This window comes from Chanos chanos, chromosome 8 (genome assembly GCF_902362185.1).
Source record: "Chanos chanos chromosome 8, fChaCha1.1, whole genome shotgun sequence".
Classification (NCBI taxonomy): domain Eukaryota; kingdom Metazoa; phylum Chordata; class Actinopteri; order Gonorynchiformes; family Chanidae; genus Chanos; species Chanos chanos.
The window spans coordinates 24522947-24542473 of NC_044502.1; the positions used below are offsets into that span (position 1 = coordinate 24522947).

At 41.2% G+C, this 19527-nt stretch overlaps 1 protein-coding gene across 1 annotated transcript in view; it reads left to right on the forward strand.

Annotated features, from left to right (window-relative positions):
* Nucleotides 1–19069, forward strand: part of cadm1a (cell adhesion molecule 1a) — a 230488-nt gene extending 211419 nt beyond the window's left edge. The window contains exons 9-10 of the mRNA XM_030783002.1: nucleotides 18259–18387; nucleotides 18951–19069. Of these exons, the coding sequence (XP_030638862.1) occupies nucleotides 18259–18387; nucleotides 18951–19069 (248 nt within the window). The remainder of the gene's footprint in view (nucleotides 1–18258; nucleotides 18388–18950) is intronic.
* The last annotated feature ends 458 nt before the right edge of the window (nucleotides 19070–19527 follow it).

Consider the following 19527-nt stretch of genomic DNA (forward strand, 5'->3'; position numbering starts at 1 on the left):
TTTCAACACTTGTATTTTCATCTTTTCATCTCCAGACACAAGGTAGTGCATGTGAACACAACAACCAGAGATTGTGGATGTAATGTAAAAGTGATGTGTTAAAGCAAAACAATCCCTCACGTTTGAACATGGAAAACGGAAAACATAAAGCCTCTCACAGGTCACTGCTTGTACACACACACACACAGACACACACACACACGCGCAGACACACATGCATACTTGTTTTTCTTCTGTAGTACCATATGCTCTGTAACAGTGGAGCGAATGAGATGGATTTTAACATGAGAAAACGGTGGTACAGTACCATGTCAGCAGTATAAATGAAATTTTGTATGGTAGTGATGTGAAGGGGAAGCAGAGGACATGGGACAGAGTGTGTACTCTGATGTCGGATCTGTTATCTTGTATATAGTGGTGTATCAGTGGAGATATACAGAAGCCTGAGTCAGTAAAACATTAGACCTCATAACCTAGTTAAACAGACATGAAAACCCATGTGAAAAAATATAAATGCATAAATATGGAAGATTTTCTTTCTTTGTTCCTTTAAACTGGCCACAGTGAGAATGTATTGAGCTGTTGCAGATGCGTGTTTCTGGCCACACAGGCCTACAGAAATGCTTATTTGTCTGTAGAAGTACCAGCTTTGTCCAATGAGTGATCTGGATGAAGATGAGTGTTAAAATGTGGCTTTTGTAAAAAATCCCCTCACAGGTCTAAGAAGAAAGAATTCACACTCGTGACAAAAATGGCTTGTTTTCAACTGCACAAGGAGAACACTCATGTGGTGAATAGTGTGTGGGTGTCTGTGTGCGTGTGTGTGTGTGTTGTCAGAAAGATCACTCATTTGCATTGTGTCAGATAATGTCTGTTTTATGTGGCTGGCTTTTTCTGCAAACCCTGAACACGCTCTCTGTTTACCATCTTATTTTCAGCATACGGTACTTTGCTCTGTTTGGGAGATTTCTCTCCCTTTTGATAACAGTCTTTTCTGCCTCCTCTCTGTCTCTGGTGTAGCCTAGCAACGAGCTGTTGGAGGAGTAAGTGAGGTTTCCAGCCCAAAGGAGGGAAAGGGAGGGGGTTGGGAGGTGGTGACATGGTGGGTGAAATTCCTCTATGGAACAGAAAAGCAGTCAAGAGTAACTTATGGAGAGCGGCCCCATTTCACTGTTTTTCTAACATCACCATCTCCATCTCTCTTCTTTTCGTCTGTCATTCGCTTTCCTTCTCTCTCTCTTTCTCTGTCATTCTCTTTCCTTCTCTCTCTCTCTCTCTCTCTCTCTCTCTCTCTGTCATTTTCTCTGCAGAGAGAGATGTTTAAAGGAGTTCAGGCTAGATGATTCTACCTCAGTCCCTCTGAAAAATCACGGCTTATGCTTCAGTTTTGCCTATTGTGTTAAGTTGGTGTGAGGCTGAATGGTATTGCAGCTACTGGAATATGAATATGTCTCTGTAGGTTAAACAGATCAAATCCTTATCAGCGTGTCCACACCCCTGTCAGACAGCCCCTTCACACACACACACACACACACACACACACACCTTTATCACCTTTCCTTCTCCCTGACTTAATGTGAGTGGCCATTCAAGCTGCTGCATCAATACCTCCTCAACCATTTTTTTTTCAGCTTTTTTTTGTTTGTTGCGCTCTCATTCTTTCGCCTCCGTGTGAGTGAATAAATGAGGAGGATCCTTGTTGAGCTTTGAGCAGCTGATCCCATGTTCATTCAGTCTGCAATCTATCTATCAATATATCTATCAGTCTATCTATCAATATATCTATCAGTCTATCTATCAGTCTATCTATCAATCTATCTATCAGTCTATCTATCAATCTGTCTATCAGTCTGTCTGTCAATCTATCTATCAGTCTATCTATCAGTCTGTTTATCTTGCCACAGTCTACCCTATCTGGCGTGAGCTTTTCTTCTCTCTTTCTCTCTGTCTGTCTCTCTTTCTCTCTCTTTGCCTCTCTCTCTCTCTCTCTCTCTCCCTCTCTCTCTCTCTCTCTCTCTCTCTGTCTTTCATTTTGAGAGAGGATGATTGAACACACGTCTGCCATACTCCGTCATTTTGTGCTGTTTGTTGTCCTGTGGTGTTTAAGTGGAGGCGGAATGAACATTAGCCAAACGTTCTGTGCTTTCTGATGAAAAGCCTTAAGGAACTGAACTGAAAAAAAGTCTGGGTGGAAGTAGCCATGTGTAAAATGACTCCCTTTGTCAGAAACGCATTGCATCAAGTAAGGAATTACTGTACTCTGCGACAGGTGATATCGCAGGACTGTTTAACTTTGCAATTACAAAAAGAAAAAAAAAAAAGAAGAAAGGAAACAAACGTTGAAATTTATTTCCATTTGTGAGATTTCAGTTCAGTTCATCTCCCCTCAGTCTCCTGGGTTGTGTATAGCTTTTCTTTCCACCTCCAGTGCACTCTTCATGTCTTCCTGTCCCTTCACAGAGTCAGTGCTCATATAGAACACACCTGGTTGTCTTAAGCTGAATGCATCCATATTCGAAACGACTGATGGGCCCTGTCACAGCCCTGCTGAATGTCGTTTTCCTCTCCTGCTCCCCAATCCAAATGGAAATGGACTGAGTTTGTGAAAGGATTATTTTAAAAGTTCAACAGCATTTAAAGTTTTCTCAGCCTTACTTAAACTTGTGTAGTTCTATTCAAACAACAAATAACATATATATATATATATATATATATATATATATATATATATGTGTGTGTGTGTGTGTGTGTGTGTGTGTGTGTGTGTGTGTGTATGTGTGTACAGTCTGCCCTCTGTATCTGCGGGGGATTGGTTCCAGGATTTCCCGCGGATACCAAATTCCGTGGATGCTCAAGTCCCTTATATAAAATAGCATTGTATTTTCATATAACCTACGCATGTCCTCCCATATACTTTAAATCATCTATAGATTACTTATAATACCTAATACAATGTAAATGTTATGTGAATAGTTGTTATATTATATTGTTTTGGGAATAAAGACATGAAAAAAAAGTCTGTACATGTTCAGTACAGATGCAACCATCGTAGGCCTAGCTGCATATTACATGCACATCAGCAACGACATACCATTTTCTTACTTTCTACACTTACAGATTGTTTTTGTTTAATGACCTGAAAGAGAAATACATAGAATAAATCACAGGATATTTAAACTACAAGTACATATAGAAAATATAATTATAAATAAAGAAATTATAAATGTTTTAAAACACAAGTAGCGAATGAACGAGATGCGAGGCGAACAATGCTCAAACAACGAGTGCTGGAGAGAGACTGAGGATCTGTGAAACAACAGGAGGCTACAGCAGGGTATGCCTACACATCACTTCATTAGCTCAGTGTGCAGCAAATTCAAGTTTTGCTTTTTGGAACTTTCTGGAATTTTATTTTTTTTCTGAATATTTTCGATCCATGGTTGGTTAAATCCGCGGATGTGGAACCCGCAGATAAGGAGGGCCGACTGTGTGTGTGTGTGTGTGTGTGTGTGTGTATGTATGTATGTATGCAGCTACTGCATGTACATATATGAAAGATATTGGATTGATGAAAGAGTGTTCATTCAGATGTTTCGAAGCTGCTTTTGACTGTGGTCAGATGTGTATGACGCATTAAGGCTTTGTCATTTGAATTCCACAGTACAGAGCTGTCTCTAATCAAACAAAGCCTTTCTCATCCACACAGAGCTGCAGGCACACTGTAATTTGTTCAGCTCAAATTATAAAAGGGCTTATTGAAGACTTCCTCTTTTGGCTTATGCTCTCTCTTTCCACCCTCTCTCTCTCTCTCTCTCTCTCCCTCTCCCTGTTGGTTTTGTTGGCTGTAAGTTCTGGTCCCTGTTTGACGTGAACTTAGTCGCCACTGATGTGAGGCTGTTTGACATGCCCTAGAGTGCAAATGCTAACTGTCTCTCCCTGATCCACACAATTGCTGTCGCCATGGTGATGCCCCTGCCTGTTATGGCACAGTTAAGTGTGTATTTCAGAACTCCTTTTCTCTTAGCTCTTTTTTTATTCAAATGAAAGAAAAGGAACACGGAAAAAACAAAACAGAACAGTTACAACTGGGTCCTACAGTGTGTTAACTGTCCTACCTAAAATTGTCATTGTTGCTGTAAAGGGGGAAGTGCATTGTTCGTGCTGTGACATTCATCTGTTCAATGAACACAGTTTTGGAACAGACGTCAGTGAATACTTAGAGCATTCGCATAACACATTCTCATCCTTTGTGCTTGTTGTTTGGAATTGTTTTTCTGACCCTGGCTCTGTTTTACATAAAGGAAACAGCCTCTTAGCATGAGGTCCTTTGCAGTCCAGTGTGGTGGAGTTTTAGGAGTGGTTTAAGAGTCTACTGCTTAAACTAACAGGTCCACTTGGGCTTCATCCTCTATGTCCATTTCAAGAGCATCTGCTCTTTCATTCCGTTTTCCCTCACTTCCGTACCAAGAAAAGAGGCACTACTCCCATACTAGTTGAGGGACTGTGACATTAGCCTGTGAAAACAAATGCAAACAGTCACTGTTCAAAGCAGAGCGTACAGGCCTGGTAGAGGTGTGGAGGATGCTGTCATCACACTGTTACACTTTCTGTATCAGCATTTGGAGGGCTCCAAGACCCATGCCAGACTCTTATTTATTGATTTCTCTTTGGCATTCAATACCATCCAGCCATTCCTGGTTGCAGAGAGGCTCATCTGCCACTTTAAACTCGATCCTAACCTGACTAATTGGATAATGGCCTTTTAAACTGATAGGTCACAGTGTGTGAGAGTTAACAGTGTTCTCTCAAACCAGCTCTACTCATCCACTGGTTCCCCTCAAGGTTTCTGTCTTGCCCCTCTTCATTACATCATGTACACTAAAGAGTGTCACAGCAACTATAATAACAGACACATATGCTAATGATTCTGTTGTTGCCAGCCTTCTTGAAAGGGAGAAACAGGATCATGGGTCAGTGTTGGATGACTTTGTGGCTTGGTGTGATGAGTCTTTCCTCCATCTAAATGTGTCAAAAATGAAAGAGATGATCATTGATTTCACAAAGTCACCACCAAGCCCACTGTCAACTGTTATAAAAGGTGCTGACATTGACCTACCAGAGAGCTGCAAATATTTGGATATTGTTCTTGATAACAAACTGTGTTTCGAACCCTATGTTGATTCTACCTCTAAAAACGTCCACCAAAGACTTTTCTTCCTGAGGAAAATAAGCTCTTTTAAAGTTTCTCCTGAGATAATGATTCTCTTTTATACAAGTTTCACTGAATCTGTTTTAAACTTTAGTATTTTTGCTTGATTTGGAAACCTAAATTTGTCCTATAAGAACAGACTCGGAAGTCTCGTGAAAATGGTCAGTATGATCTCAGGGAGGAGTCAAGCCAAGCTTTTGGTCATAGGCAGGTCCTTAGGAGGGCTAATGCTATATTTGACTGCCCGGACCATCCACTCCAGAGGGAGCTATTGCCGTCAGTCCGTCATTTCAGGCACCTGTTTGGAGGATTAATACCCCTATTCCACTGACGCGGTGCCAGTGATGGTGCCTAATCTAGCACAGAGGCTGTGCTTTTCCACTGAAAAAATACTGGTGCCAATGCCAGAAAGCCTGCATCGGCACAGCACCGCAGAATTGCTGGTCCCAAAAGTTGGAACCGTTGACATCAGTGGCTATGCAAATGAGAACCATGCGAGAACCAATCAGTTCAGCGTATGATGTGTTTTGTACGTGACATTCTCTAGAGAGGTGGGAGTAACAAAAAAAGTCTGACCAAGATAGCGGTAGGCTAAAGGCTATATGTAGCATGAAAATATGTATATGATTAAAAGATGTATGGCCAACCATTTGTATCTGCATCAACACGGGTTGTTGTTTATATGTTACATGAACGTAGTTGGAGACAGAGCAGTCGAAAAACTCTCAACGGCTCTGGTTGGTGCAAATAGACCACTGTAGACCTTCATTTAAGCACTCGACAGGTTTACTGTTTTCTCCCCCAAAGTAAAAAGTTGTAGGGCGAAATTCATGAGGTGTATCAGTGTGTGAAAGCCATAAAAGTAAATTTATAAAAAGCAAACAACACAGATGTGTTCTGTCCGCCATGATTTTTCCCTCATGGAAACTACCCAAACGTTCGCTCCATATCATTTGGTTCACAAACCTGTGGAAATGCGGGCCGGTTCTCAAAAGGCACCAAGGCAGCACCGGCTCCACACTGGTACCAGCACCATCCTAGTGGAAAAGAGCTCCCTAAGACTCCATGTATCTTTCATTCCAAGTGCTACTGATATTGTTAATGGCAATTAGCACTCTGACTGCATTCCTTGCACTACCCTGGCACATATGCACATTTGTGTTCTTGCAAATTTGTACATATGAATTTCCATTTCCCTGCTCTAGTTTTGTGATTTATTTTTGATGTTGTTGTTGATGTTGTCCCTTTGTATTCTGTCATTATGTGACCTCTTGCTGCATAACAAATTTCCCCTAGTGGGACAATAAAGATAACCTTGAACCTTGAACCTTGAGCTTCCTCAAAGACACATCACACTCTACTTCCCCATTCCTTTTTTTTCTTCCTCTCATATAGGTGTAATGGTTTCAGTGCATGGACTTTGATTGGTGCAAGCCCTTTTTCCAGGGTCATGGATGTTGTCTGACAAGTTGAGAGGAATTTGCATATGACTTGCATCGGGAGTGCTGGAAAATCCGTCAGGAGTTCCTGTGGCTGCCTGGCAGGTCAGGTGTGGCTGCCTGGCAGGTGAGGTGCGTGTGCCACAGTAATTAGTCTGAGACTCCAAACAGACTCAGCATTGGGAGACGGCGGTGGATGAGAGTTAGGAGGCCTTGCAGGCTGGCATGGACTTGGTGGGACTGCTCGCTTTGTTAGGCCTGGGGGGGGAAAGCAGTCAGCAAACAGACGCTCCATCGTCTCCATACTCCCTGTCCTGCACTCTAATTAGAAATAAGCTCTCTCTCTCTATCACCTGTAGTTTAAATGCTTCAACAAGCACTCCCTCATGCCCACCAATGCACTGTGGAAACCAGCAACAGCCAAGCCCAGTGACGGTACTGTACCGCTCCATCTTGGCAGACTTTTTTTTTATCATTATTCCTATCTCCTTCATTTCTCCCACTCTGCGTCTCCTCTCTCCGTGCCCTTCTCCCGTCTGGGGATACAGGCAGAAAACACACTGACGGATGGCACTCATCCATGGCCGTCAAAGCTGTTCTCTCCCACACCAGTCCTACATTCATCATGTCCAATCACTATAGTTCCTTCAGTCGCTCAGGGGAGATGATTATACTACGGAGGCCTTGATGTGATTTTTCATCTCTGTCCAAAGGCAGCTTCAGTGCGCTGCACGCTGTAGAACTCGGAAGGTTTGTGATCTTTTTTAGTCCAATCACAGGTACTATTAGGTACTAAGTGGACAAAATTAAGATCACTCTGAGATGTGAGAGCTGCTATTTTTTCCCCCTGCTGTCACTCTTACACAGGAGTAGAATTGGCTTTGATGTGAGAAGTGCAGCGGAGCATACCGGAACAAACATTCTCCAAACATTCTCTTCATCCATGTCAGAGGAGGCCAGCTCTCAGTTCCTCCCTAAGCTTTAAAGCAATGTCAGAGTTTGCTAAGAGCCACAGAAAACCAAGGAGCTTTCGGGAGCTGGCTTATGACTTTCTCTTTGCTTTCTCTTTACCTTCGCTGTGGAAGTCAAAGTGAGTAGTTCTGGGCGTCATAGCCTGTGAGCTCCATTAATGGTTTTAATGTGAGCACTGTGATTGGTTGTGCTGTGTAGGTCGGCTGGCTTCCTTGCACCTGAGGAGCAGAATTAGCCCTGATCCCATAGCTCAGGGGAATAAGAGAACCATCAGGAGAAAGACCTAGCTTGCCCGTGGCTTTGTTTCGTTCCCTGGAACTCACATCATATCCTGGATTAGCTCTGACAACCTTCTCTTCCCCTGCTTTTGGTGACAAGTTGCAGACCGGAGTCCCCTGTATGGAATGTGTTGTTTTGACATTTGCATAATGCTGCGTTTGGGACTTATTTTACAGAAAAAAGCTGTCCACCGGCCTGTCTTCACACAATTACACATTGTAATGACAGAGAATGTGAAATGAGGAAACTCTCTCTCCTAAATTCTTTTTATATGATTGTCTAGCTAAAACAGGAATGGCACATTTTTGAACTGTTCGGTCTGTTAGAAAGGTTTCCCCACACACACACATCAGTCTGAACATCCATACTGTTAAAGTGTGTTGTGATTCCTTGTTTTGTCTGTTCTTCTTCTCTGTGAGCCCTCCCTGTCCACCTCTCTGTTCTGTAGCTACAAGTCAGAGAGAGCTGTCAGGAGCGTGAGTGTTGACGCGAGAGACGTGAGAGAGGTCTCCCCGCTGGAGACAGTCACCCAAACACAGCCATAATCATAACCAGCAATTTAGGAGTGAAGTTCATTTTTGCTTCTGTTCTCTCTCTCTCTCTCTCTCTCTCTCTCTCTCTCTCTACCTATCTGTCTGCTGGATTGTATTTCTAAGACTGGGCCCTTTTGAAATCTGAGAAGTCATACATATCTCTTTGTCATTGTTTCTCAACCTTCTAAGCTTTTACCTATGTTTCCACGGTTGCTTTGGTATCAGAAAGTCTTGAGGTATGAACTCATTCATTTGAATCCCCCAAAATAGCATTGCTTCTGACTCACGCTGATGGGTTTGGAAAATGAATGAGTATTAAGTCAGTTTTGTTTTGTTTTTGTTTGTTGTTGTTGTTGTTTTATAACAGGCCTCAAAGGACCTCTTTAGTTTTGAAGTAATTAGATTGTTAATATGTTTAACTGGAAAGCTCCCAGACAAACCCCAGAGATCTGTGCAGAGGAAATTGAGGGGAACTGAATAGTATGTGAGCAGCGTTCGTGGTTTTCAATAGGCTTTTACTTCATTATAATCACCAATTGTCATCTGTATTTGTCTGATGAAAAATAAGATGTGTTCTTTACCTTTATCCTCTACCTTATATAAACATTAAAAAGGTAGAAGACGGTGGAGGTGGAAATGGTCTGTTCCCATGGTCTTTTTTTTTAGCACCTTCACTTTTGTTCCTAATTGTTTTAATTTGCAAAAGGGCTCTCACATATGAAAAGTGAACAAAATTCATTTATTCATTCATTCATTTTCTAAGCCACTTATCCTAGTTAGGGTTGTGGTGGGTGCTGGAGCCTATCCCAGCATTCACTGGGTGAAAGCAGGGAAACACCCTGGACAGGTTGCCAATCCATCGCAGGGCAGACACACAGACAAATACATTCAAATTCATAATTTCAGAGAGCAGGGGTTCAGAAGGCTTAATTCATCTCAGTAGAGGCGGTGCATATCTTTACACTTAATGAAGAACATGAGGTCAAGTTTTTTGGTGTTCATAATCAATAATACACTGGCACCAGGCCACTGACAGGACTCTGCTGGTTTGAATGCTCATCTGTGGAGTTTTCTGGGTCAACGCAATACCCATCAAACACAGAGAAACAGTTCCACCTGTCTCTCCCTCTAGGTTCTGGGGGGGGGGGGGGGGGGGGGGGGGGGGGTTGGGCTCTGTTGGACACAGGGTGACATGGTGTTGGCTTGATTTTACTCTCTCTACCTTGATGTTTACGTTTGTAGTTCTGTACTCATAGCTAAATACATGAGCTGATTTACAAAGAAACATTGATACCAGCACCATCATATTCAGACTGGCACAGCAGATTGAATAATAATAGACACAGCTTAAGGAAGAAATGACATCAATACAGTAGCTTAGTAAGAATACAGGAAGCTGAAGAGAAGCTCCACTCGGCTGAAGAGACACGAGTACATACACAGGGCTTGTGTAATGAGACCATCCTCAGCCTCCTCCACCTCAAAGACCTACCAGCGCTTTTCTTTCATTTCAATCTGCCACACTTTTTTGCCACAAAAAGCACTACAGCTTCATTAGAAGATTAGAAGACCCAATTAGACGGTCTCCTATCTTTCAAATCAACACATCCTTTGAAACGTGGATGTTTGCGATAGCCCTCAGGATGGCACATTGGCACATTGCAAACTGCAGCTGCTTTTTTGCTTCCCTTCAGGACATGTCAGGATTGGATTTCTGTTTTTTCCTGTGGACGGTGAGAAGAGACGCATTTCTCCTCTTCACTTCCCTCTCTGATATTTTACCACCTATTGTGAAATCCACTGTCCTCTTTTTTTTTAAAGCTGTATTTTGTGTTTTCTCTGAGTCTCTCTAATAACAATACTTACAGACAGCCATATGACTCAGGGTGGGATACGCCTGGCTGCGTAGGGAGAAGTGAACATTTCCATATATCAGACAAGTGGCATCTACAGAGGGAACAATTAAGGAAATTGCTTGAGACATGTCTTCCTCTTTGGAAGTCAAAACAGATCCACTAAAGAAGGGGGGGGGCACTTTACAATGCCATCTTTGTCTCAGCTGTGCTATGTCATTTTAAAGAAATATTTATTTATTTGACATTTATTATTTTTCCCCTGAATCATCTAATCCTGATTAAATGTCTAATTCATATGACAGATTTAGTGTTAATTCTGATCAAAGATCTAGATAATTTGACAGATTAAGTGTGAGTGCAGATTGGAGATCTACATGATATGACGAATTAAGTGTGAATGCTGATCAAAGATCTAACTGATATGACAGATTTAGTATGAATTCTGATCAAAGATCTAAATGATATGATGGATTAAGTGTGACTACCTGATCAAAGATGTAAATGATATGATAGATTAAGTGTGAAGTCTGATCCAAGATCTAAATAATAAAACGGATTGAGTGTGAATGCTTAAGTGAGACTGTGATGGAGAATTAACTGAAGGTGACAGGAGAATGGAGGAAATGAAACGAGAGGTCACATTAGAGGAGTATGATAACAACAGCCACAAACCCTTGTGCTTTATGTGTGTGTAGTGAATGGGAGTTCACACTGCTATTCTTATCAGCACTCATCATTCTGTTCGGCATCATCATCTGCTTTCCTTTCAGTAGCAAAAATACAATGAAATGAAATGAAGATGTGATAATGTTGGTGGATTTTTTTTTTTTTGTTAAAGTGAAAATGGGTGTATAGCTGTGTGTGCATTTGGCATGACTTGCTGTGTGTTTCGTAATGGTAGTGGCTGCAATAGATCTTTTGTGATGCCTCCCTCTGTGTAATGACTCTCTCTGTTTCTAATCAGGTCTTATTAACTCTGAGAATTGTACTCTGCCCAGAGATCTTCTTATCAGCAGTGTCACTCAGTCTGAAGGTGCCCATATCAGTGTAGTAACACCAGGAAAAAGAGAAAGAGAGAAAATGAACAAAATGACAATATATACACACTGAAAGAAAATCGTTGTGGTTAGATCCAAACCATGCTGTCCAAAATCATTGTAATTGTCCACTGGAGGATAGTATGTAGTGCCCCTCATGTTTCATTTGTGAAAGTTATTAGAAGCGGGCAATGAGACTCGAATCCAGGCTGAGAAAACAATAGATGACCTATCCTGAGGAAGGAAAGTAATTGACTATGAGATCAAGACCAAGTGTACCCACAGGCTGAGGACAGACGCAAATACCAACACGTTTCCACTCTCCACCTGTACCCACAAGCCACAGAGAGAGAGAGAGAACTCTTCAATATTCTCATTCACAGACTGAAGTATCCACACCTTCCTGTTTGTCAGGGTGATGAGCCCTTCGTTTGTTCCAGGCTTTGTCTGTCAGTGCCCTGTTTGATCTGAAGGGGTACCACTTTCCTGCTTTGAAAACAAAGGTTCTGAAAGCACCTAGGTGCTGAAATAGATCAGAAAAAAATCACATTTTTGTGTCACATTAAAGAACTCTCTAATCCCCAAACACACACAACAGAAGAACTCATGCAAAAGTAGGACATTCACACACACCCACAAAAAAAAAAAAAAAAACAGGTCTTTAGCACATTCTGTTCCTGTGTCCCTTCTTCAGACGGTGTCTGAGAACAGAAAGTGATTGTGTTTCAGTTGCCATGGGTTTCTGTTGCCATGAGCACAACCAAAAATTTTTTTGTTCTCTCCAAGAATGAGACAGAGAGAGCTGTGATCGTGAAGGTGCTGATGGAGTACGACCATGTTCGGCTTAGCCTGCAGCTGCGATGTGACTTGACTGTCCCTTTTGAATTCTCTGAGCAAGTAGACGTGAACTCTATCAGGAGGGCATGCTCCAGAGCTCACACAACACAGAACCCCTCGGAGTGTTCTCCTGACTCCCCAGAGACACACATCTTTCTCTCAACAGTAACACCAGAACCAGTCTGTTTTTTGTTTTGTCTTCTTGTTTTTTGATTTTTTTTTTTTTTTCAGTGGCATTTCACTCACTATCCTGAGCATGGAGTTTTGCTTTGTCTCATCCTTCTCTCCTTTCACCTCAGCCTCCACCTGGACTTTGAACAGTGGAATTAAATGTCAGTGTTGGGTCGCCTATCATGCTGTTCTCATGGGAAGGGACTGAGTGGTCATGTGGTCTGTTTGCGCCACCCAGTAAATCACTGCTGTTAAAGTAAATGACATGAAAACGTTTTACGTGGGTCTTTAGTAAGTTTTGGGTTCACCTGAAAGAGAGTGTGTACATATGAGTTAATGTTTGTAAATTTCCTATCGCTAGCCTGACTCTCTTGACTGCCTTGTCTTGAAGCCCATCTCCTCTCTGTTTGACTGAGGATGTCCTTTAGAAATGAGCTCTTTAGAAATGGCCACAGAAGGCTGCCGTCCATTTTTTTGTTCTCACACGCTGAATCATATAGTCTGGAGAGGAACCCCCATGGCGTCTACTCCACAGCAATTCTCCTGCTCCACAGGAACACTCCTGCTGGAACAGACAGTGTGATATAGGAGACATCAATGACTGAAGACAAAAAAATCAATGTGTTCCTGCTTTCCAGAGCCTGCCAGCATCTTCTTTGCCTCTACAATGGTGTAAGGGCATACATTCATCCGTTTGGCTCTCTGTGATGCCATGTTCCTAGATCAGGCAAAGCCAAGATGAGAGAGCCCGTCAGTGCCTCTAACACCAGCTTCAAAAACCCCTAGACTGAATCAGCCGTTCATTGCCTCTATTTACTTCTCTGCTCCATCATTCTCTTCCATTAAACAATTTAATGTTCTAGTCATAAACGCTTAACACAAGACCTGTTGGTGGTAATGGATTCATCTGTAAGCCCCCTGCAGTACACAGCCTCCAGTACATGTAATTAAAGTATAACTCACTGACATCAGTTAAGATGAGAGCAATTTTTTTTTTCATTTTTGAAGAGCAATTTTTGAGGAATTGGTGATACATTCTCTTCCTCAGGCAAAAAAAAGAAGAAATAGGTGGGATTAGACTGGGTTGTTTGAGTATTTTCCATTCTTAAACCATCTGGCTTTCAAATGACAAGTTGCCAGACTCTTTGGTCACTGTGGGTTCTTATTGAATTACCGTTCCTTCATTGCATGGTGGGTTTTCATACCTGTGTCTCATCAGGGCTCCAATCATATACTATCATTACTCCTGACTCTTCTCCACATACACCTTAGGTTTAGAAAAAAAGGAGAAGGAATTCAGAGTAAAGACAGAAGGAGGAGAAGGAGCCATGCCTGATCAGTGATAGTCTGAATGGGAATAGGCATTCCTTTCCCTGGACTCAGTCCATTGGTTAAGCTATGTTAATTACTCCCCAGTCTGTCCAGGCAAAGACAGTGCTCTGACATGTGACCCAGCAGAAATACAGGCGTGGCTGCCAACAGCTTGCTCCGATGTGTCAGCCGAACCAGGGCGCTGGTCTGAGAGGGATCTCTGACATTTCCATCAACTGTTTATCCATCCACTCCACCGCCCACCTCCCCTTCCAACCCTGCACTGGTGAGGCCCCCTTTCTGAATTAGCATGTTAATGGGAAAGAGTGTTAAATCTCTTCTCTGACAAGAGTGAATTAGGTGTCAGGTGGATTTCCACTGACTTTAATTGAATCTGCCGTCTGAGGGAGAGGAGCGAAGAAGGAAATTTGAAGTCAAAACAAGCTGTTAGGTTTATGGAGTACTGTTTGGTTGAGTTTGTCAGTTAGCACTGCTGCATTCCTCTCCAGCCTCTGGTCGACAGCCAGTCTTGTTTATGAGGTGAGATTGGGTAGCTGTTATACCACCACATGTTGTGTGATTTCCTTGCTTTCATAATCCTCTAATAAGTTGTGACCTGCTGGTTTGGTTCTTCTGAACTCTCACGGGAAATCCCTGGCTCTCAGATTTAGGCCAGAGATGAGTGCAGGAGATTTCTGCATGTAAACAGGACGCTTACTCCCCGTTAGCAGTTTACACAAGTATGGACTGCTCAGCAATCCCCTTTGCTTCACTGCCAACCTCTCCTGCTTTTTTGCTTTGGTTGGCATGGAAGCACACAGGCCCTTAGAGAACTGTAAATATAGACCTTGAAATGTAAAAAGCTAAAAGTTTTTAGTCACTTGAATGTATTCTCTGACAGCACGTTATCACCAATGAACAGCTCATTTCAGACCTGACATTTCTGACAGTCGTTTGGATGAGAACTACCCTGTTTCTGAAGGCAAGACAGGATTCACACTGTTCTCTGTGTCTATCTCCTACCCTTATCTCACACCAAATTCTTTCATTTCCGAGCCTACTGTGAGATATTGATGAAAAAATTTTGCTCCGCCTTTGCACCATGAAGAACCAATCAAGTCCACAGACCACTATTAACTTTGGGTTGTCATGGATCCCTACACCTGATCAATAAACTTCACATATCATTAGTGTGAGCTGTCTCAGAGGCCTGCTTTGTTCTTCAGGTATAAATCTTTCTCAAAAACTGCCTGAGATTCACATGTTTAGTTTTTTGGGCAAACACTATTTCTTTGGCCCAAGGCAGGAAAAAGCAAGCATTGTTTGTCGGAGTGACTTGAGGAGCAGTGGTGTGGGTTTTCGCAGAGTGAAGCTGGCAATCAACCACCCCATGTCTTCATAGATCAGCTACAACACTGTTAAATGTTTAAGCCTCTCTCTTTCTCTCTTTCTGACAGTAGTGTTATTTTCTTATGAATGTCCCTCATGACTCACTGCTCAGCTCAGTGAACGTGTCTTATCTGGATGAGTTGGGTTGTTGGCTGGGGTAAAATCTGTCATGGCTTTCATGAGAGTTTGTAAATAGAACCAAGAGGTGATGACTGATGTACCATAGTTGAGTCAGTAAAATGGAGCTGCTTCATTCTAATCTGCCAAAGACTGTTACTACTACAGCCACTGCATAACCACTGTGTTACTACTGAATTACCACTGCATTGCATCACTACTACCCCTGCTTTATCATTCTGTTGCCACAGCATTAACAGTTATTCTCCACTTGCACAATCACAGCTTTGCTGCTGTATTTCAGCTGAATTACAACTGCATTACCTCCATATTACCTCTGTGTTAACACTACATTTATTACATCTGTATTAACACTGCATTACCTCCATATTACCTCTGTATTAACACAGCATTACCACCATATTACATCTGTATTAACACTGCATTACCTCGATATTACCTCTATATTAACACTGCATTACCTGCAGTAATAATGCAGTGTTAATACAGTGGTAATAGACTGATAGTGCAGTAATAATGCAGTGTTAATACAGTGGTATTAGACTGATAGTGCAGTGATAATGCAGTGTTAATACAGTGGTATTAGACTGATAGTGCAGTAATAATGCAGTTTTAATACAATGGTAATAGACTGATAGTGTAGTAATAATGCAGTGTTAACACAGTGGTAACAGATTGATAATGTAGTGGTGTACTGATAAAGGTGATACTACACCAGTAAACTACTAGTGATGCAGTGATTTATATAGTGGTAATGCAGATTTTAATACTGTGGCAAAAGAATGGTAGTGTAGGGGTAATATAGAAACAATGCAGTGTTAATACAGAGGTAATATGGAAGCAATGCAGTGTTAATACAGAGGTAATACGGAAGCAATGCAGTGTTAATACAGAAGTAATATGGAGGTAATGCAATGTTAATAGAGAGGTAATGCAGTGTTAATACAGAGGTAATATGGAGGTAATGCAGTGTTAACCCCTTAATGCCCATGGTCACAAATATGTGATTGCGTCTGAGTGGTCCCCACAGCCCACAGTCACAAATGTGTGATTTCGGAATTTGTTGTAATGTGGACAGGGAAAACCGGGAGCTTTAGAAATGATTTAGTGTGGTTGCGATTACCACTGGTGAAAGTTTGTGCTGGAGACACCAGATCAAATATGACAGGCGAAATGCAATAAATGCAGCTCTGTCTATCAAATTTTCGGTACCGCTTTACAAGATGACTACCCTTATAAAGGATTCATAAATGGCTTACAATTAGGTTATTAATTAGATTGTAAACACTTTTTAAATAATTAATAAACACTTATAAATGAGTTATAACACAGTTTTCATACATCGATATGGGGTCACTATTTGGCAAGATCAAGTCACTGCTGCACTTTTCATCTATCTATTCTGTTAAATTTGAGATCTTGCTAGTTGCTTAGCTTACTTTTTGTTGTCCCTTTATAAGTGAGCATGTTAAACTGTTAGCTTCATCTCATTTTTATGACCATTTATTTATTAGTTACTAACATTTATAATTGCCGGAAGGGAGCCTTATTGTAAAGTGCAAACTGCATGACCATCTATTGATGAATTACTAATATTTATAACTGGAGAAGTGAGCCTTATTGTAAAGTGTGAAACCCATCACCATGCACTAATGCACTAATGAGTTGCTAAGTTTTCTGTAGAGGGATAACACTACCTTTTATTTTGCAACAGCGCAAACCAAGAAGTAACATACTTAGCATGCTGACGCGATAGGAAGGAAGTACATCATTCATGCCGACAATTACATTTACGGTACACCGATAACATGAGACTATCACAAGAATTAACAACACAACACAAAGACTACATGATGAACAATACACATACACTTCTACTAGACACAACGGGAAACATAATCTGAACAATAACAAACTGGAGCTAAACAATAGTCAATGGCCCCAAGGCATGCTGGGAAGCTCCACCCATCTACCCCCAACACGCATCAGAATACACCACTTTAATATGATAGCATGTGTCATATCAAAACCCGTGATATTAATGAGGATGGCTGCTGATGGCATGCTGAAAATGCCAAGGTAAACAATATAACCAAAGCCTTAGTGTATGAATCTTGTAAATTGATATGAAGATTTAATATGCAATAATCTGATATGCCAAATGAAACTATTAAGATATGCTAATGGTGGTTAAATGCTAGTAACTTATTAACAAACATCTGATGGGGCTGACAGGTATAAATGCTGGCTGATGAAGTGGACAAAGTAACCAATGAGATCAGAGGCTTAACAGTACAGATAAATGTGGGATCACTATTTGGCAAGCAACAGGCGATGGTTCTGCTTTTTATCTAGTGTTTATAACAGCTTATTAATGATTTATAAAGTGTTTACAACCTAATTAATAAACTAATTATAAACCATTCACAAACCGTTTATAAGGGTAGTCTTATTGTAAAGTGGTACCAAATTTGCTAATCTATCCTCAGTTACAGATCATCATACTGTACAATGCTCATGCACTGATCCAACATAGAATACAGGCTTTATATTTGCTGTGTTTATGAGATGAAGAACAACCACAACAGAGGTCAAACCCTACATGGATCTGCGATTTTGGACACAACATGGCCGAACAAGTAGTTTGTGGTGGGATAACTTCATAACCAAAAGGGCGTACAGTCAAACAAGGGGTTTCAGCGTTTTGGTGTGGACATAGACCATTTATGTCTATTATCACTGTATTAACACTGCATTATCATTATATCGCCATTGTATTATTGCCACATTATTACTGCACTATCAGTCTGTTAGTTGCAGACGCAACATATCTGTGTTACTCTGTATCAATACAGTATAGTATACATTCATTACCTTTCCATTACAACCTTCTCTCATTACCTCACACAATGATCTTGACATATACACTTTGTCATGTGCATCTGTGTGCCAAAGCTGATTCTTTCTATTGTTATATTATCTGTGTTATTTTCTAGGCAAAATGAATGTTTATAAAGGGAATGTACAGTCTTGCAGCTTAGGCAGACAGCTGTCTCAAGGTTGATCTCTTTGTTCTGACCTATATAGATTCCAGAGCAGGTACCAACTCCCAGCAGACAGTGGACCACGCTGTCATCGGAGGGGTGGTAGCCGTGGTGGTGTTTGCTGTACTCTGCCTTCTCATCGTTATGGGACGATACTTTGCCAGACACAAAGGTATGTGAACCAACCCCTCTCTTCTTTTCCTAAATTTATGACCCGGAGGGTTGAGGCTGTGATGAGACATTCAAATTCTTACCAAAGTTCTGGTTTGTAAGTAATTAAGAAAATCTGAAGTCTTCCATCTGCAGAATAAAAGAAGCTCTTCTCAGTTGATCTGTGGCTTTGATCACAGTAAGACTGCTATACTTTTGACAAGAAGAGTTGTGTGGGGGGTTTTGTATTATTATTATTTATTATTATTGTTGTTATAGACTAGAACAACTCATCAGCTTCTCACTGGGACAGTTTCTTTCATTAGTCCAGAGTAGACATTTCAGATGAGAATAATCCCTCTTGAAAATGAAGTCTTTGCTTATCTCCCTGTAACACACACACACACACACACACACACACATATATATATATATGTGTGTGTGTGTGTGTGTGTGTGTGTGTGTGTGTGTATATATATATAGAGAGAGAGAGAGAGAGAGAGAGAGACATTTACACATATAAAGAAGATCTGGTATAGGATGTCAGTTGACATTATTAACATTTTAGGACTTCCTCTTTAACAGGAACTTATTTCACACATGAAGCTAAAGGAGCAGACGATGCAGCTGATGCCGACACGGCCATTATCAATGCAGAGGGTGGACACAACAACTCGGATGAGAAAAAGGAGTACTATATCTAAGTCCACAGGATTCTGTTTGTTTATTTTGTTTTTCCCTTTTCTCTGGGAGTTTGGGTGGGAGGGGGAGGCATAGGTTGGCCAAATTAGGGTTGGTTTATTCTTTCTTTCTTTCTTTCTTTTTTTTTTGTTTTTGGTTTTGTCTTTCTTGGGTTGAGAAAACGTTAAGTCCTGACCAGGACATGGTTGTTACCTGTGTTTCAGACAGAAAGTCAGAGTGAGACATGATAGGGTTGTTTTAACAGACGTTGCCAGAATTCACTGTAGAAAAGCTTCACCATCCACCGAAAGTCCTGAAACTGCTGGTACTTTTTTGTTGTTGTTGTTGTTGTTGTTCAATTCAAACCATTTGCAGAAAATTCTGTGCCTTGTTCTCAATGTCGTTTCTTAGTTGTAACATCTTATTTTTGACCTCTGTGTATCTTCTTCCTTGTCCTATGCCTTCTGTTGTCCATTGTCCT